Source organism: Haematobia irritans, chromosome 3 (genome assembly GCF_050003625.1).
Source record: "Haematobia irritans isolate KBUSLIRL chromosome 3, ASM5000362v1, whole genome shotgun sequence".
Classification (NCBI taxonomy): domain Eukaryota; kingdom Metazoa; phylum Arthropoda; class Insecta; order Diptera; family Muscidae; genus Haematobia; species Haematobia irritans.
In genome coordinates this window covers 150,280,594-150,298,976 of record NC_134399.1, presented here as the reverse complement: position 1 = coordinate 150,298,976, position 18,383 = coordinate 150,280,594, and the positions used below count along the sequence as shown (strand labels likewise).

The 18,383-nt window shown below is 34.3% G+C and overlaps 1 protein-coding gene across 2 annotated transcripts in view; it reads left to right on the top strand.

Annotated features, from left to right (window-relative positions):
- RhoGAP15B (RhoGAP_ARAP and RA_ARAPs domain-containing protein RhoGAP15B) overlaps positions 1 to 18,383 on the top strand; it is a 100,471-nt gene extending 82,088 nt beyond the window's left edge. For both annotated transcript variants that reach the window (XM_075298136.1, XM_075298137.1), the window contains exons 4-10: positions 4,395 to 6,734; positions 6,799 to 6,895; positions 12,177 to 12,303; positions 12,365 to 13,107; positions 13,268 to 13,402; positions 13,469 to 13,992; positions 17,568 to 18,383. In XM_075298136.1, coding sequence (XP_075154251.1) covers positions 4,395 to 6,734; positions 6,799 to 6,895; positions 12,177 to 12,303; positions 12,365 to 13,107; positions 13,268 to 13,402; positions 13,469 to 13,992; positions 17,568 to 17,703 — 4,102 coding nt within the window. In that variant the 3' untranslated portion in view covers positions 17,704 to 18,383. The remainder of the gene's footprint in view (positions 1 to 4,394; positions 6,735 to 6,798; positions 6,896 to 12,176; positions 12,304 to 12,364; positions 13,108 to 13,267; positions 13,403 to 13,468; positions 13,993 to 17,567) is intronic.

Genomic DNA, 18,383 nt, shown 5'->3' with positions numbered 1-18,383 from the left:
TCGGCTATAAGAATGCGATCATTTGTCATTGAACTATATATAGAATGGGGCAGCACTTATTGATAAGAGATAAGAAGACCACTTATGGTATCGCAATGTACTAAATAGACTAAGTGAGTCGGGCTGCCACTACCTAATCTATCATCAGTTACAATCAGATTTTCTCAAAATTATTCCATGTGACCCAGGTGGTGAGCATTTAAGATTCGACCCGACCGAATTTACAGCCGTTTTTCATACTTAAAGTCTTCTTCCTTTCGGACATGTAATACGAAATTGTATTTGAAATTTAAAGTATTAAGAACATTTAATCGATATCATTACAACCACTGTGCTTCATTTAACAAAAGAAAGAACCGACCATGAGTATAGGATGATCCATGCATGCATAAATATATCTCCCATGTCACCTATATTTAGATTAGGGAAAATACAAGAAGAAATTTACCAATAAGAAAAAAAATCAACAACAACAAAAGTAGACTCTGTTGCTTGTAATTAATTCTTCGTTTCTTTGGGTATTTTAATCCACAATAGCAGCATGCCATAGATGACACTATGGTAGATGGAGATGGTGAGAATGGCTGAGGGAATCCTACGTTTCCAATCAAACATTGTGACTAAATGCGGCATACATACAGGGTAGTAGTCTCATAGTCGATAATACATTTATGTACTTGGGGCTTGTTTTCAAAAAAAAAAAAAAAAATAAGAAAAATAAAAATATTTTTTCAGTCTGGATTCGATTGTAGTGGGAGCAACAACATTAAATCTCTTGGTCAGCTAGTGTCATATGGTCTGAGCATTTAATCATAGTGTAATTTAAATAGTGGTGAATATTTGCAAATATTTTAAATCTTTACTTGCTATGGTTACTGTGGTGTTTAATGGACTCTTGAGCTCAACTGATTAAACGAGTTGACCGAATATTAGAGTATGCTAGTAATATTCGGCTCAACATATTGTGAACGATAAACTTCAATCGAAAAATTTGATTGTGTTATACATTTTAAAAAATGTTGTGAAAATTTGTGAAATATGTGAAATATTCCTAAAATTTAAATTTCAAAACAGTAGCGATTTCAAAATATCATAAAAACGATGTTAGAAGTGTGGTGTTTTTCGCCGGCCCGAAAAACATATAATCCATTGATTTCAAAGATCAGGAAGTAATCTTTCTCAATTTTTTGGCGATTGTAAAGACGTGGAAAGTGTATGAGGGCTATATCGAAATTTGATTTGGTCCCTTCTGTGAAAAAATTCCCTGTGGACTGCACTCGTGAGCGTGGATTTGTCGATCCGATTACACTAATAGAAACAAGTATATACGGCCGTAAGTTCGGCCAGGCCGAATCTTATGTACCCTCCACCATGGATTGCATTCTACGAAAGACTGTCATCGACAATCGAATTACTTGGGTTGTGGTATCTTAAAACTTCTTAACATCGTTTTCTAAATTGTGAGTTAGTCCATACGTGGTAGAGAGCCAGAATTGAAATATGGGGGTCGCTTTTATGGGGGCTATATACAATTATGAACTTGATATGGATTTTATGTGATTGGGGATCGATTTATCTGAGGGCTATATATAACTATAGACCGATATGGACCTAGTTAGGCATGGTTGTTAATGGCCACATACTAGCACAATGTACCAAATTTCAACAGACTCGGATGAAATTTGCTCCTCCATGAGGCTCCAAAACCAAATCTCGGGATCGGTTTATATGGGGGCTACTGACTGATATGGACCACTTTTGGCATAGCTGTTAAATATCATATACTATCATCACGTACCAAATTTCAACCGTGGTATGTATTAGACAATACGTAGAGAGCCAGAATTGAAATATGGGGGTCGCTTATATGGGCGCTATATACAATTATGAACTTGATATGGACCAATTTTTGTGTGATTGATTTATCTGAAGGCTATATATAACTATAGACTGATATGGACCTAGTTAGGCATGGTTGTTAACGTCCATATACTAGCACAATGTACCAAATTTCAACTGACTCGTATGAAATTTGCTCCTCCAAGAGGTTCCAAAACCAAATCTCGGGATCGGTTTATATAGGAGCTATATATGATTGTGGACTGATATGGACCACTTTTGGCATAGTTGTTAAATATCATATACTACCACCACGTACCAAATTTCAACCAGATCGGATGAATTTTGCTTCTCCAAAAGGCACCGGAGGTCAAATCTGGGGCTCGGTTTATATGGGGGCTATATATAATTATGGACTGATATGAACCAATTCCTGCATTGCTGTTGGATACCATATACAAACTTCAGGTACCAAATTTCAACCGAATCGGATGAATTTTGCTCTTCCAAGATGCTCCGGAGGTCAAATCTGGGGATCGGTTTATATAGGGCCTATATATAATTAAGGACCGATTTCGACCAATTTTTGCATGGATGTTTGAGGCCATATATTAACACCACGTACCAAATTTCAACTGAATCAGATGAATTTTGGTCTTCGAAGAGGCTCCGGAGGTCAAATCTGGTGATCGGTTTTTATGGGGGCTATATATAATTATGGAACGATGTGGACCAATTTTTATATGGTCATTAGAGACCATATATTAACACCATGTACCAAATTTCAGCCGGATCGGATGAAATTTGCTTCTCTTAGAGGCCTCGCAAGCCAAATTTGGGGGTCCCTTTATATGGGGGCTATATGTAAAAGTGGTTCGATATGGCCCATTTGCAATACCAACCGATCTACATCAATGACAACTACTTGTGCCAAGTTTCAAGTCGATAGTTTGTTTCGTTCGGAAGTTAGCGTGATTTCAACAGACGGACGGACGGACATGCTTAGATCGACTCAGAATTTCACCACGACCCAGAATATATCCCCAAAAAGTATATATATTCTGGGTCGTGGTGAAATTCTGAGTCGATCTGAGCATGTCCGTCCGTCCGTCTGTTGAAATCACGCTAACTTCCGAACGAAACAAGCTATCGACTTAAAACTTGACACAAGTAGTTGTTATTGCAATATTTCGATGTGTTCCAAACGGAATGACAAAGTTAATATACCCCAACCTATGGTGGAGGGTATAAAAATTACGTTCCAAAATCGTGAACGGACGGTAACAAAATGAAATGGAAACGTTCACGAAAAATCAAAACGAAATATTTACGAACGACTTTCGTTTTTCTTCGCCATGAAAAGTCTTAAAATATTCGTAAGATGTTATTATGGCAACTCCATCGGTGGTGCAATTAGCTAAGGCGACTGATAACGCGTATGGAGGACACTCCATGCTCGAGTCACGGTAGCGAAATTTTTATTTTTTTTATAAATTCGTGATCATTACGTTTTCAGATCATGAACGCTGGTTGTTGTTTTGACAACGCATGGAGTCGTTTTATCGGTGTCAGATTGATACTTTTATGAACGGATTATTTTGAAACGTGAACGCCGTTCATGATATATGGAAGCCGAAAATAATCTACCAAAATATGGAGAAAATATTTCTATAGAAAATGTTGTCAAAATTTTATTTCTATAGAAAATTTAGTAAACAATTTATTTCCATAAACAATTTAGTAAAAATTTTATTTCTATAGAAAATTTTGTCAAAATTTTATTTCTACAGAAAATTTTGTCAAAATTTTATTTCTATAGAAAATTTTGCCTTGAGACGAACGAAATGCTAAAAATCACACTTTGATATCTCGAGAACTAGGGTCTGTCGAATGAGAATTATTTCGGTATTCATTAGAAAAACACAAAGGATGAGTTCATGGCGAAGTTCGAGGTTTTTGCAGCAAATATATCTAAAGTTATTTTGGTCTCACTCTAGACAAACGATTCGTCTCGAGACGATTTTGGCTTTCATGAACAGGAAGTTAAACTGCGACCGATACTTTACACGCAAAAATACATGAACAGTCAGAAAGACGGATATCGCTGAATCGACTCAGAATTTAATTCTAAGAAGATCGGTATACTAAACAATGTATCTTAGACTGGTACTTCTTGGCGTTACCTGCAAATGCACAAACTTATAATACCCTGTTCCACAGAATGGTTCAGGGTATAAAAAGGAAGATTAGGGGATCCATGCTAATGTTCGGTTAAATTATGTCTAGATTATGTTCAACTTTTTTGTACAGATTCGGTTACATCTCGTCTTCGGCTGAGCTCAAGTGGACACAGAGTTTAATGCTCGTATAGAAAGGCTCACATTTTTTACACTTGGGTATAACAACAAAAAAATATGAATCATTCTTTGGGTTGTTTTTTGTTTTGTTCTCGTTGTTGGATCGTGGATTACAATCATATGCTGCTACTACTACTGTGATCCCCATTCCATTCATACACTTATCACCACAACTATTGTTCTTTGTTTTGCTTACAGTGACCTCTTCAAATCGTTGGGTACCACTTCGAAATTGCTGACAGAGTCGATAGGAGAACGTATGGCTGTGAAGGCTAAAGGTGCCAAACACAAATTGGATAAAAATCTCAAATCATCAACAGATGCGTTGACCAACCTCAGTGCTGAAACCACAAATCGTATAAAGAAATTGGGAGCCAACTTTACTTTGACAAAGAAAGAGAAAACGGCAACATCCGAATTCCATATGGATAGACCACAAACCTTGCCACCAAATGATCAAGTTTTCAATGGCATCTCTTTTACCAGCCCTCTATCGAATAAAGCCAAGGGAATGTATGATCTGAGAGAGCAACAAGATGAATTGGACAATTCATATGAGGTGCCACGAAGTATAAAAGTAAATAAATTGGAAGATAAAGAAAATGAATTGCATCCACCATCCTATAATGATGTCATACAATCGCAATCACCCAATGTCTCAACGACATCATCGCCAGCTTCGAAGCGAATTGGTACGAATCCCTTGGCCTTGGAGGCTGCCAATAAGGTTTTGTTGAAACGATCACAGAATTCCCTATCTGCCGATAGCTCTGATAGAAATTCTAGAGATTCCATGGATTTGCCATCACCCCCAATGCCTTCGATACCAGCTCCTGTCTTACCCCAAGAGTTTGTTGACACGGCCAATGATGACTCCACTTATGGTAAATTGAATCCCGTACATCCTCCCATACGTCATAAACGCAGAAAAAACTATGAGGATATACAGCTGAGAAGAGAAGTTACAGATGGAACAGTAGGTATTCGACCCAATATTGATTCTTCGGAATTGCATGCCTTAAATGTGGCTGCAGCTCAAGCAGAACGTGAGGAATCTCTCATATTAAGAGAAAAACTAAAAGAAGAAGAGAAGAACACACCTCAACCAGATCGTAGTGAATCCTGGGAATATTATGAGGATCGTGATTCAACCACTTCTACATCATCCAATGAGGTAGATCCCATCTATGCTAACCAAGATGTCACCTATGGCAATGTATTTGAAATGGCTTCCAGCAATAAAGATATATTGACGCCACGTAATGCCCTTATACAAATATCCGAAGAAGAATCATTGGATGAGAGTGAAATGGGAGCTGTAGGAGGTTGTGAACTTTCACAAAAACCTCCTCATGAAATCATTGAAGAGTTTGATCCTCTAGCCCATAGAAGAGCCACAACTCTAAGTCGCACAGATAAATCTAATCAGTTGTTACTATTGGAATATCTACTCGAAGAGGATACCTATGGTAGTGTGAATGGTCAGAGTTGTACCAAGTCAGATGATGATATTAGTATGTGTACTTCCGAGGAAGATAACACTCATATGGCTGTCGATCATGGGCCTGTTAAAGTATTACCTACTCCTAATTTACCCGAGAAAGAAGAAAAACCCTCCACATCATCGGCGTCCAGCAAACCTTTGCAAATTGTCCATCAAAATGCCCAATTGCTTTCTGATAGCCGTGAGAATATGCTCGATGACTTTGAGGCCAGAGTCAAGCCTTATTTAAGTCGCATTGATGAAAATCCCACCACATCGTCTGCCAATAAGGCTGATTTGTGTAAACCCTCACAAAATCGTTCACAGTGGTTTGTTGCCGACGAAAGTCAAAAGACAAATTCCCCACAACAAAACTCACGTACGAATCCCTTCAATAAACTCAATATTGAAGATGGTGAAAGTCCTCCTTCCTACCTGGAAGCTATTGGGGAAACCCCTGGAAAAGATGCTGGACAATCAAAAACCAGCCCATCTTCTACATCTCAGCGTACGGCACGTTTTATGAATAACACAAAGAGCGTATTTTCCAATGTGAAATTTCATGTTGATGCCTTGAAGCGTAAGGCCAGCTTTAAGACTCAGCAAAAGTCATCCGATGTCAAGGTAACATTGCAAATGATTCCTCGTCCTAGTCTTTCGCCTTTGCTGGTACGTTATGAGGGTCCTCTAATACGTTTCCCTTCCGGTGTTGTTGAGGATATTCTCAAGGAAATGCAAAATCGCAAAGCCATCTTAAGAGATCGGCAATTCCAAACATTCCTCGATCTGGAAATGAAAACTCCCAAAGAAGCCATACCACTCGAATACATTACCACATTGCAATGTGTGAGCAATAGTCGTGTCACTGACAATTCCACACATTTTTATTGCTTTGAAATAACCACAGCTACACCGAAAAATAGCGGCAGTAGTTCATCATCGAATAGTGTTCAACAGATGTCTAATCCCAATTTGATTGTTACTTCCAATTCTTCGGGGAATATTAAATATCAACGTGTCAGCCATTTATATGGTGTGGGAAAGGAATCAGAAAGGTTTGCTTTTTAATGCTATTTGTTTTGAATACAGGTTTTGATGTTCATTAACTTTTATTTGCAGAGGAATTTGGATGCAAAAACTTTTGGAAAGTCTAACAAATGTTGTTCCAGTCAAATATATGTGTCAGTACTATAGAGCTGGATGGTGTTATTTGAAGGTAATTATGATTAAAAACACGACAATTGATTGCATACCTGATTACAATATAAGACTTGTTGAAGCAATTTGTAATATAAGGCCATTTTTTGTGGAGTGATAAAAAACCGGAATTTTCGAACAATTTTATAAAACAAATAACCGGCATTACTCTCCAATCGGTTTTCATAGAAAAATTTAATATCATAAAAACTAATTCGATATTTTATTAAAAGATGGACACAATTATTTTTGTAAACTCATGTGTACGTTGCGCCCATTTGAATTTCCATTACCGTTTATTAAAATAAATTTACACTGTATATTGAAAATACAAAACCCGAAAAAACACCGGTTTTACAGGCCCACCGAAATTGGGATTTTAATCGAGATTCGGCGAAAGAAGATAAACCGGTCCACCAGCTTTGATCACTGTAGGTTTTAGGAATATCAATAATAAATGAATTGATTGATACATTGATTTGTTGATACGATTGTACAGCATCAATGTTATCTTCTACCCAGCAAAAACTAGGTAACCACATCTCATTACAATTGACATTACCAGGAGTAAAGCTGTCATTACACGTTGCATTACATTGCGGCGAGTTATAATGACTAACTTGTAATGACAAAAATAAATACTTCTCGGTAATTTTCGAATTGTTATTCTCAAATTTAATTTTAGGCAGTTGTAGTTAATATAATTATTCACATAATCGAGCACTTACATACAAAATCAAAAAGAATATGTAATGTAACGGTAATTCTAAAGATTTTTCCGTTAAGAATTTTTTATCACAAATATTTCACAATAATTTCAACATGTTTAATGACATTATCATATTATGTTTTAAATAAATGCTTTCTTATACCTCATTGACATTACACTTCCAAAATGCGCTTAAACTAAATTTCAAATGCCATTTTAAAATCCACTTTTAGTAGATTTCGAACCTTATGTGAATTGGCTATTGGATATATTATAACGTAATTTACGAATCCAACTCCCTTAAACAACTACATTTATTTCTATTTTAAGTGTGACATTAATTTGAGTGTAATCTTATTTAGATTATTTATTAGATTTTTTGTTTATTTATACAATATTCTATTTCTATTCAAGTAGTTCTCCTATTACACCACCACTCGCCATATTTTGATCCATTGTAATCGGCGATAGAAATCAATATTTTCGAGATTTGGTTTCCTGAGGCAATAAGTGGCTATTTTGCAAGATTTGGTGTATATACGAATAAGTCATTACATATTAGGTGATGATATGCTTTAAATGCACTACTTATTTTATGGCCGAAAGTATGCCTGGGGAGAAGTACTTTCCTCCTAGGACATGCGTATGTAAATGTAATCCGAAGCGATGCCAAATAATAAGTGGTTATTAATTTGTAAATAGGCTTACCTACAAGATTACCGGGTAATGAGAGTTTTTGCTGGGTATATACACACAAAACAGAAATTTCGGATTCAATCACGAAAGTAATAGATCCAATTAATGGATCAATGGCAGTTTGATTAAAATAATATTTGATTAAAAAATGAATTGATTTGATTTGAAAGTTTCAATTAGTTTTTTTATTTATTCAATTAAAAATTTGATTGATGTTGATTGCAAAAAGCAATTAATTTTTAATTGCTTCAATCAAAACGTAAATGATGTCGATTGGAAAATTTAATCAGTTTTTATATTTTAATGGATTCAATTAATTATTTAGTTAAACTTTTTGATTAAATCAGTTAAACAATTAATTGAGTTTTGCAAACGACATCGATTAAATTTTTAATTTAATTGTTAGTTGGAATAATTAATTGTTTAATAAATATGGTATTAATTTGATTAAAAAATGTATCAATTAATTTTTAAATTAAGGAGGTAAATATTTTCAATTACTTTCTTAATTGACATTGTGTTTTTATTTTGATTACAAAATTCATTCTATCAAGTAATTTTTTTATTAAAAATTTTCAATCATTCACCTTCATTGACTTAATGTTTCTAGTTTTATAAAAAAGTTACTAGTATCAATTAATTTTTTAATTGAAAAAGCTTTCAGCTTCATATAACTTTTTAATTGGAAATATTTTGGTGACATTTTTTTCTGTGTACACTATTTTGATATCATAGACCGATAGCTAGATTTTACAACTTGCACATTTAGCACTTGCAACACTAAGGCTATAGTAACACTACACCCAAAGAAATTTGTTAGTAGGGACAGCAGAAAAGTCTGCTAAAACAGCAGAAAGTCTGCTGAAAAAGAGAGAGCAGTCACTGTTTGCTGAAATAGCAAACATTTCCTGCTATTTTTGAAGCTCGATTACACTGAAACATGTTTTATTTTGACTAAGACAAATAAAAATGTCAACTTAGGAGCTATCCTAACATAATTAAAACAATATTTTATGAATATCTATAGTATTTGACCAAAAATTTGAATATTTATCGAATTGAGGCATAACAGCAAACAAAATGTTTGCTGATCGTATTTAGGAGATTGTAGGTATATTACAGTGCAAAAATATACCAAAAACTACTTTTGGTTCTTTAATATGCTTTGGGGAAAAAATTATAACCTACAAATTTAAATTAAATGTTTAAATACCAAACATTTATTGTTATTTTTTAGAGAAAATAATACAAAACAAGTATATACGGCCGTAAATTCGGCCAGGCAGAATCTTATGTACCCTCCACCATGGATTGCGTAGAAACCACAATCGAATTACTTGGGTTGTGGTATCTTAAAACTTCTTAACATCGTTTTCTAAATTGTGAGTTAGTCCATACGTGGTATATATTAGACAATAAAGTTAAGTATAGGTAAGTGTACAAATAATTACGAATAGATATGAACTTTTGCACGGTACGTAGAGAGCCAGAATTGAAATATGGGGGTCGCTTAGATGGGGGCTATATACAATTATGAACTTGATATGGACCAATTTTTGTGCGATTGGGGATCGATTTATCTGAGGACTATATATAACTATAGACCGATATGGACCTAGACCGATATGGACCTACCTAGCACAATGTACCAAATTTATACTGACTCGGATGAAATTTGCTCCTCCAAGAGGCTCCAAAACCAAATCTCGGGATCGGTTTATATGGGGGTTATATATGATTATGGACTGATATGGACCACTTTTGGCATGGTTGTTAAATATCATATACTACCACCACGTACCAAATTTCACCCAGATCGGATGAATTTTGCTTCTTCAAAAGGCACCGGAGGTCAAATCTGGGGATCGGTTTATATGGGAGCTATATATAATTATGGACTGATAAGAACCAATTCCTGCATGGTTGTTGGATACCATATACTAACATCACATACCAAATTTCAACCGAATGGGAAGAATTTTGCTCTTCCAAGGGGCTCCGGAGGTCAAATCTGGGGATCGGTTTATATGGGGCCGATATATAATTATCGACCGATATCGACCAATTTTTGCACAGTTATTAGAGACCATATACTAACATCATGTACCAAATTTCAGCCGGATCGGATGACATTTGCTTCTCTTAGAGGCTCCACAAGCCAAATCGGGGGATCGGTTTATATGGGGGCTATATATAATTATGGAGCTATGTGGACCAATTTTTTCATGGTTGTTAGAGACCTTATACTAACACTATGTACCAAATTTCAACCGGATCGGATGAAATTTGCTTCTCTTAGAGGCTTCGCAAGCCAAATTTGGGGGTCCTTTTATATGGGGGGTTATACGTAAAAGTGGACCGATATGGCCCATTTGCAATATCATGCGACCTACATCAATAACAACTATTTGTGCCAAGTTTCAAGTCGATAGCTTGTTTCGTTCGGAAGTTAGCGTGATTTCAACAGACGGACGGACGGACGGACATGCTCAGATCGACTCAGAATTTCACCACGACCCAGAATATATATACTTTATGGGGTCTTAGAGCAATATTTCGATGTGTTACAAATGGAATGACAAAGTCCTATGGTGGAAGGTATAACAAAATTCTACTAAAATTTTAATGAATTAAAAAATTTAAATTTAAATAATTCTATTAATCAAAAGAAAATTACGTATCATAGTTTATCATCATGTGGACAAAATTTGTGGATTTTTGTACTTACACCTATTCCATATACAAATCCTTAACATTTAAACACGTTTTTGGATAAACTTTTATTTATTGTGTAACAAAAAAAATCACATTTTCCTTACAAATTTTCATGAGAGAGAAACGAAAAACTAAAACCCAATACGTCTCTCAGACGTAGATTGGCTGTCTAGGGTTAATGAAATCAATAAAATTTATAATTGGATCAATTAATTTTGTAATTGGTGTCGGTGATTGATATTATTATGAATTCCGTGATTGAAGCAAATTCAATTAAAAATTATTTGGATCAACTAATGTTGTGATTGAAACGAAAAGATATTTTTTCTATGTATCGATCCTTAAACATGTTTAGGATTGGCTGAAACAAAAAAATTATAAGCGTTGCATTTGCACAAAAATCTGAATATTTCTCAAATTAAGTCATAATATCAAACAAAATGCTTCGTAATTTGGAGTAAGAATATATAATATATAGGGCAGAAATATAAAAAAAATTGGGCAGTAATAATAATAAAAAATATTTTTGTAATTTTTAATGGGCTTGATATGTCTACGTTTCAATGAGCAATCCAAAATCCATCAGTGTAAAAAAATAAATAATAAGAGCTCCAATTTCTAGAAAATGAGCATAATTGAATTCACACAAATATATGTTATATGTCGGTCCGACCATGTTTTGGTATAGCTCCCAAATATATCGCTCTTTCGATTTGTCTTATTAGACATCTAGATACTGTTATTTGTATTCGATTTGCTTGAAATTGGAAATCTATAGTGTTTGAGGGCCCACAAATAGATGTGAAAGATTTTGTTATAGCCCTCATATAGACCGATATCCCAATTTGATTCTAAATTACACAATTTTTACCCGAATTACCCCATATATACCAGTCTCCCTATTCAAATTCCCTGAGGGATAGAAGGCGCATGTATCATCAAATTGCCCAAAACTAGAAGAAACATTTCCCAGTCTTATTTGCCGAACTCATTGAGTAATGGAGGGGTACTAAAAATGTTAGGGCGCCATTACCTCTGCCTACGTCCCTGATGAGTACGGCCTTTACTTTTGGTTTATATCAAGATTTAATTGACATACTAGTATGTTAGTTTCCATTTATATTTTTTTATTATCTTAAAAGTGTAAACGCGAAAATAAAGTGTTCTTTTATTTTTCCAGAATTCCATTACATCAGAGTGGAGTGGCACTTGGCTGGTATTGAAGAAAACCCAAAGGCGTTTGATATTTGTTAGTGAAGCTACGGGTAATGTGGAAAAAATGGATTTAAGGAAAGCCCGTTGCATAGGTAACAAAAAGAAAAATAATTTCATTTCCTAAATGCTGACCTAATCTGTTTTGTTTTGCAGTTCTTAAAGATAGCGATGATACAATTAAAAATCTTCATGTTGAATCGGGACCAATGCTGATGATTGATGCTCCACCCTTTACAGTTTATATGATTATGAGTTCACCGAGGGAGACAAAGATATGGCGTCATATTATACGAGAAGTGGCCCATAATAATGGCTTTACATTGGGTGATCAGCAATTGACAAAATTCAATGTTCCCGTTATAGTCGATAAATGCATAAATTTCGTTTACATTCACGGATCCATGTCAGAGGGTATATATCGTAAATCAGGTTCTGAAAATTCCATACTCAAATTAATGTCAGCATTCCGAGCCGATGCATTTAATGTGGAAATCACACGCAATGAATATAACGAACATGATGTAGCAAATGTTTTGAAGAGATTTATGCGTGATCTGCCAGAACGTTTGATGGGCAAATTATCGGAAAGTTTTATATGTGTTTCTGAACTCTCTTCAGCTACTGAAAAGATTCCTCTTTACAAGGAATTGCTGGCACGCCTAAATGTTATCGAACGTGAAACTCTTAAGAAAATTGTGGGTCACTTGGCTTTCATCAGCTCCCAGAAGGCAAAGAATAAAATGAGCATACAGAATTTAACCATGATATGGGGACCAACGCTCATGCAAAATCACCAATCCCAAGAGGAGATGGTCTATTCACAGAAGGAAGCAGATGTTTTTGCTGATTTGATTAATCTATACAAGAATTTATTCCCCCTAAGTCCCGATGAAATGGTTAGTATGTGGTTTGGCTGGAAAAATAATTTTAAAGAAGAATATCCCGATATTCGGACATATTTACAGTTTTCAGTGAGCCATATAAATTTCTTGATAGTAGAGAGTGATGGGAAATTAATAATCTTGTTTCGTAATTTCTCTTTTTTCATCCTTATAGAAAAAGGAGCAAGAGATGCTTTTATGTCTTCAAAAATACTATGCAGCAGCTGAATCATTATCGGATTCAGTTAAAAAATCTGGAGATCTTAAAATGTGGATAACCCTTAATCCAAATCCAGAAAATACCACAGAGGTATTGGAAATATACTTTTATACTAAAATTCCAAATAAAGCTAAACTTTTATTTTAATTACTCTAGGAAAAGACTCAAGTTAATGTCACCATTTCACCGACAAAGACTGCCTATGAAGTTTGTAAAGAATTGGCTTTAAAAATGAAACTTTCCACCCATCAGGTTACATTACACGAAGTCATTTGTAATGGTAATCTAGAGCGTCCCCTTCATCATGATACCAAAGTGTTCGATGTAGTACTAAATTGGTCATATTGGCCAGAAGATGATCGTAAAAATAATATTCTCGTTGTTAAACCCTTGGATGTTTTAAACGAAGTGCAGAGAGCTGTGAAAAATTTAGCCACAGTTACACCTGGTAAAGAGTTGAAATTTGCTGACAACAAGACGAAATCCTTTAAAGCTTATCAATGTGATTTACGTGATGGCAAAATTGTCGTATCGAAAAAGGATAAAAATGATAAGACTACAATAATACGAGAGATATTTTTGCACAGCACCACAGCCTATTTGGGTTGTGAGAAAAAACGTGATTTTCCTTGGAGTTGGGCGATAACATTCGTGGAGAAAACACAAACACAAATTATGAGGTAAGTGGAGTGTCAATGTTTCTGTTTATGATTTAATTTCTAAGACTACGCATCTAGAATAGGGTCATGGAAAAAGCTACTAGCGTGAGTTAGAAGATTGTGACCAAATGGTATCATTTTTGTGAACTATCGTTACTTTATGGACCAAATTAAAAGAAAATATAAGAAATATTTTTTAATATTTTTGAGGGGTAGTTCCACGATGCGTTACATCAAATATCATAATTAAATCAAATGTACGATTTTAGGTTTATTTACAGAAAATCTGCTTTTTTTGGCTTGACATATGCGACCATTCGAATTTTCGGAAAGTGTACGATTTTAGGTTTATTTACAGAAACTATTTTTTTTGCTTGGCATATGGGACCATTCGAATTTTCAGAAAGTTATGTGCAACGCAGATTTTTAGTTATACAAAAGCATATATTTTGAGACAAAAAATTTTAGCCCAGGTATAAGATGTAGATTAATCGTTACTATACCAATTGCAAAGTATATTTTTTTAACTACAAAGATGGCTAACTATAAATTTAAAAAAATACTCGAAAATCACATACCATAAACTATTAGGATTCGTTACGAGTTAATTTTATAAATACTAGGAGACATTTTTAGTTATTTTTTGAGGGACAGACTCTCGATGAGTTAGATCGAAAATCGTAATTAAATCATTCTTCGAGTTTAGATTTATTATTCATCGATTTTAGATTTATTTCCTGAAATTCCAATTTTGGGCTTGGCATACACTACCATTCGAATTATCGAAAATTTATGTGCACCACAGAGTTTTTATTACATAGAAGCACACATTTTGAGGCAAACAATAGGCCGGTTTTAGCCAAAGTTTAAGAAGTGGATTAGTCCGTTTTGTATCATATAATGTGAAACCGTGAGAATCCACTGTACCACGTTGACTCCCTGAATCGATTTATACCCTAATACATATAGATAGATTCCGAGCCAAAAAAAGCGAGGAAACCTGATCCACGTTTAAATTTGAGTTTTGAATACTCGATACTTGGAAAAAATCTTAATTTTGGATATTTGCATCATGTGTATGCAAGTTTTAATGCAACATTACATTCAGAATTCGATCTCAACTTCACCTACACACAAAAAAATGTTTTTCTGATTCAATCACGAAATTAATTGATCCAATTAATTTTTTAATTGAAATGTCTTCAATCACGAAAATGATAGTATCAATCACAGTTTTAATTGGGCATAGAAAAAATTCTTGATTAAAATATTAATTGATGTCATTGGCAATTTTCAATTAATTTTTTAATTGATTCAATTAAAAATTTAATTGATTTTGAATGCAAACCCTAATTAATTTTTTATTTAAAAAGGTAACTATTTTCAATTACTTTCTGAATTGGCTTAGAGTTTTTATTTGGATTAAGAAATGTTCATCACTTTTTTTAACTGACTTAGTCTTTCGAATTTGATTAAAAAGTTAATTGTATCAATTAATTTTTTAATTAAAAATTTTAAAATTTTCAATCATTGACTTAATTAACTTTATGTTCTATCTTGATTAAAAAGTTAATTGTATCAATTAATTTATTAATTGAAAAAATATTCAACCCTCCACCATAGGATGGTGGTATATTAACTTTGTCATTGAAATATAGTTCTAAGACCCCATAAAGTATATATATTCTGAGTCGTGGTGAAATTCTGAGTCGATCTGAGCATGTCCGTCCGTCTGTCTGTTGAAATCACGCTAACTTCCGAACGAAACAAGCTATTGACTTGAAACTTGGCACAAGTAGTTGTTATTGATGTAGGTCGGATGGTATTGCAAATGGGCCATATCGGTCCACTTTTACGTATAGCCCCCATATAAACGGACCCCAAATTTGGCTTGCCGATCCTCTAAGAGAAGCACGTTTCATCCGATCCGGCTGAAATTTTGTACATGGTGTTAGTATATGATCTCTAAGAACCATGCAAATATTTGCCCTCATCGGTCCATAATTATATATAGCCCCATATAAACCAATCCGCCGATTTGGCGGATTTTGCGGGGCCTCTAAGAGAAGCAAATTTCATCCGATCCGGTTGAAATTTGGTACATGGTGTCGGCATATGATCTCTAACAACCATGCAAAAATTGGTTCACATCGGCCCATAATTATATATAGACCCCATATAAACCGGTCCCCCGATTTGGCTTGCGGAGCCTCTAAGAGAAGCAAATTTCATCCGATCCGGCTGAAATTTGGTACATGGTGTTGGAATATAGTCTCTAATAACTATGCAAAAATTGGTCCATATCGGTCAATAATTATATAAAGCCCCCATATAAACCGGTCCCCCGATTTGGCTTGCGGAGCCTCTTGGAAGACCAAAATTCTTCTGATTCAGTTGAAATTTAGTACGTGGTGTTAATATATGGCCTCAAACACCAATGCAAAAATTGGTCGAAATCGGTCCATAATTATATATAGCCTCCATAGAAACCGATCCCCAGATTTGACCTCCAGAGCCCCTTGGAAGAACAAAATTCATCCGATTCGGTTGAAATTTGGTACGTGATGTTAGTATATGGTATCCAACAACCATGCAGGAATTGGTTCATATCAGTCCATAATTATATATAGCCCCCATATAAACCGATCCCCATATTTGACGTCCTGTGCCTTTTGGAGAAGAAAAATTCATCCGATCCGATGAAATTTGGTACGTGATGGTAGTATATGATATTTAACAGCTATGCCAAAAGTGGTCCATATCAGTCCATATTCATATATAGCCGCTATATAAACCGATCCCGAGATTTGGTTTTGGAGCCTCTTGGAGGAGCAAGTTTCATCCGAGTCAGTTGAAATTTGGTACATTGTGCTAGTATGTGGCCATTAACAACCATGCCTAACTAGGTCCATATCGGTCTATAGTTATTTATAGCCCTCAGATAAATCGATCCCCAATCACACAAAAACTGGTCCATATCAAGTTCATAATTGTATATAGCCCCCATAAAAGCGACCCCCATATTTCAATTCTGGCTCTCTGCCACGTATGGACTAACATAACTCACAATTTAGAAAACGATGTTAAGGAGTTTTAAGATACCACAACTCAAGTAATTCGATTGTGGATGACAGTCTTCAGTACAAGTTTCTATACATGGAGGGTACATAAGATTCGGCCTGGCCGAGCTTACGGCCGTATATACTTGTTTTTTTTTTTTTATTTTAATGGAAACATAGCTGCGCAGCTCCCTTTGTATTCGCGATTCGTGGCTTGTTCACAAATGTTCTTGCATAATAATTTGTTTCTAATGTTTAATGTAATATAGTTATATAATGTGTACAATTTTACAATTTTCCATTTGACCGGAGTGAATTTATAATTTTATTCGGATCAGCAGAAAATTTCAACAAACTACTGACTTTTCTGCAGAATGTCTGCTGTTCCAAAATAACAGATTGTTTGCTGTTTTAGCAAAAAAAAAACTGCAATTTCTAAGAAGAAATAACACCTACGTGCGACTTCATAATTTTAAGGAAGTATATTAAAATTTTTATTTTTTTTTATTAAATGTTTGTTTTTAATTTCCCTCTCAGATCTCGAGATTCACCTTATATTGGACATGTCCTGGCGGGCAGTGAATGGGTTGATCGAACAATATGGTATTCAAGCATCTGGTATTGTTTGCATGGCGATAGTATACTGCCACCAGCAGAAATTATTATAAAATAAACGAAACAAAATTCTCATGTATTGACAATAGGTAATGTTAGGTTATAAGAAATAATTTAAGATTATACAATTTTCCTGTGTCAAAGGGAAATTATAAAAATAAGAAAAACACCAAGTTGTCTTACATTCTTTTGGAAAACGAAAAACAAATTCCACTTTATAAAATTATTTTGTTTTTCATATTATTTAAAAACTATATATATAAAACATTCAATTGAGTCGCAATATCTTCATACTATTGTAAATTTCTGCATTTTTAGTTAATTAAGAATAAAATCATATATTGTTCACACATTTGCAATAAAACACACACTCACACCTATACACACATACATTTTCAAGTCTGGAACTTGCCTAGAATTTCAAGGAAACAATCATTCCTCTGGATGTAAATATAAATAAATTCTAAATGTAAGATGAAATGAATGAATAGAACAAAATTTGTATTCAGCTAAATTTTGTGTTTTGTTAAAATTGCTAAACTTTATTACACAATTTTTATAAATTTTACAAATATTTTTTTTGTTTGATTAAGCACTAAATATTATTAATTGAAAATGTTTATGTTTCGATGCTTAGAACTTATACATAAGCTATAATAACCATTTTACAAATTTTATTGTACATATTAATATGGTTTTTTTTGTTGTTAAATATTATAAATAAATAATAAATTTTAA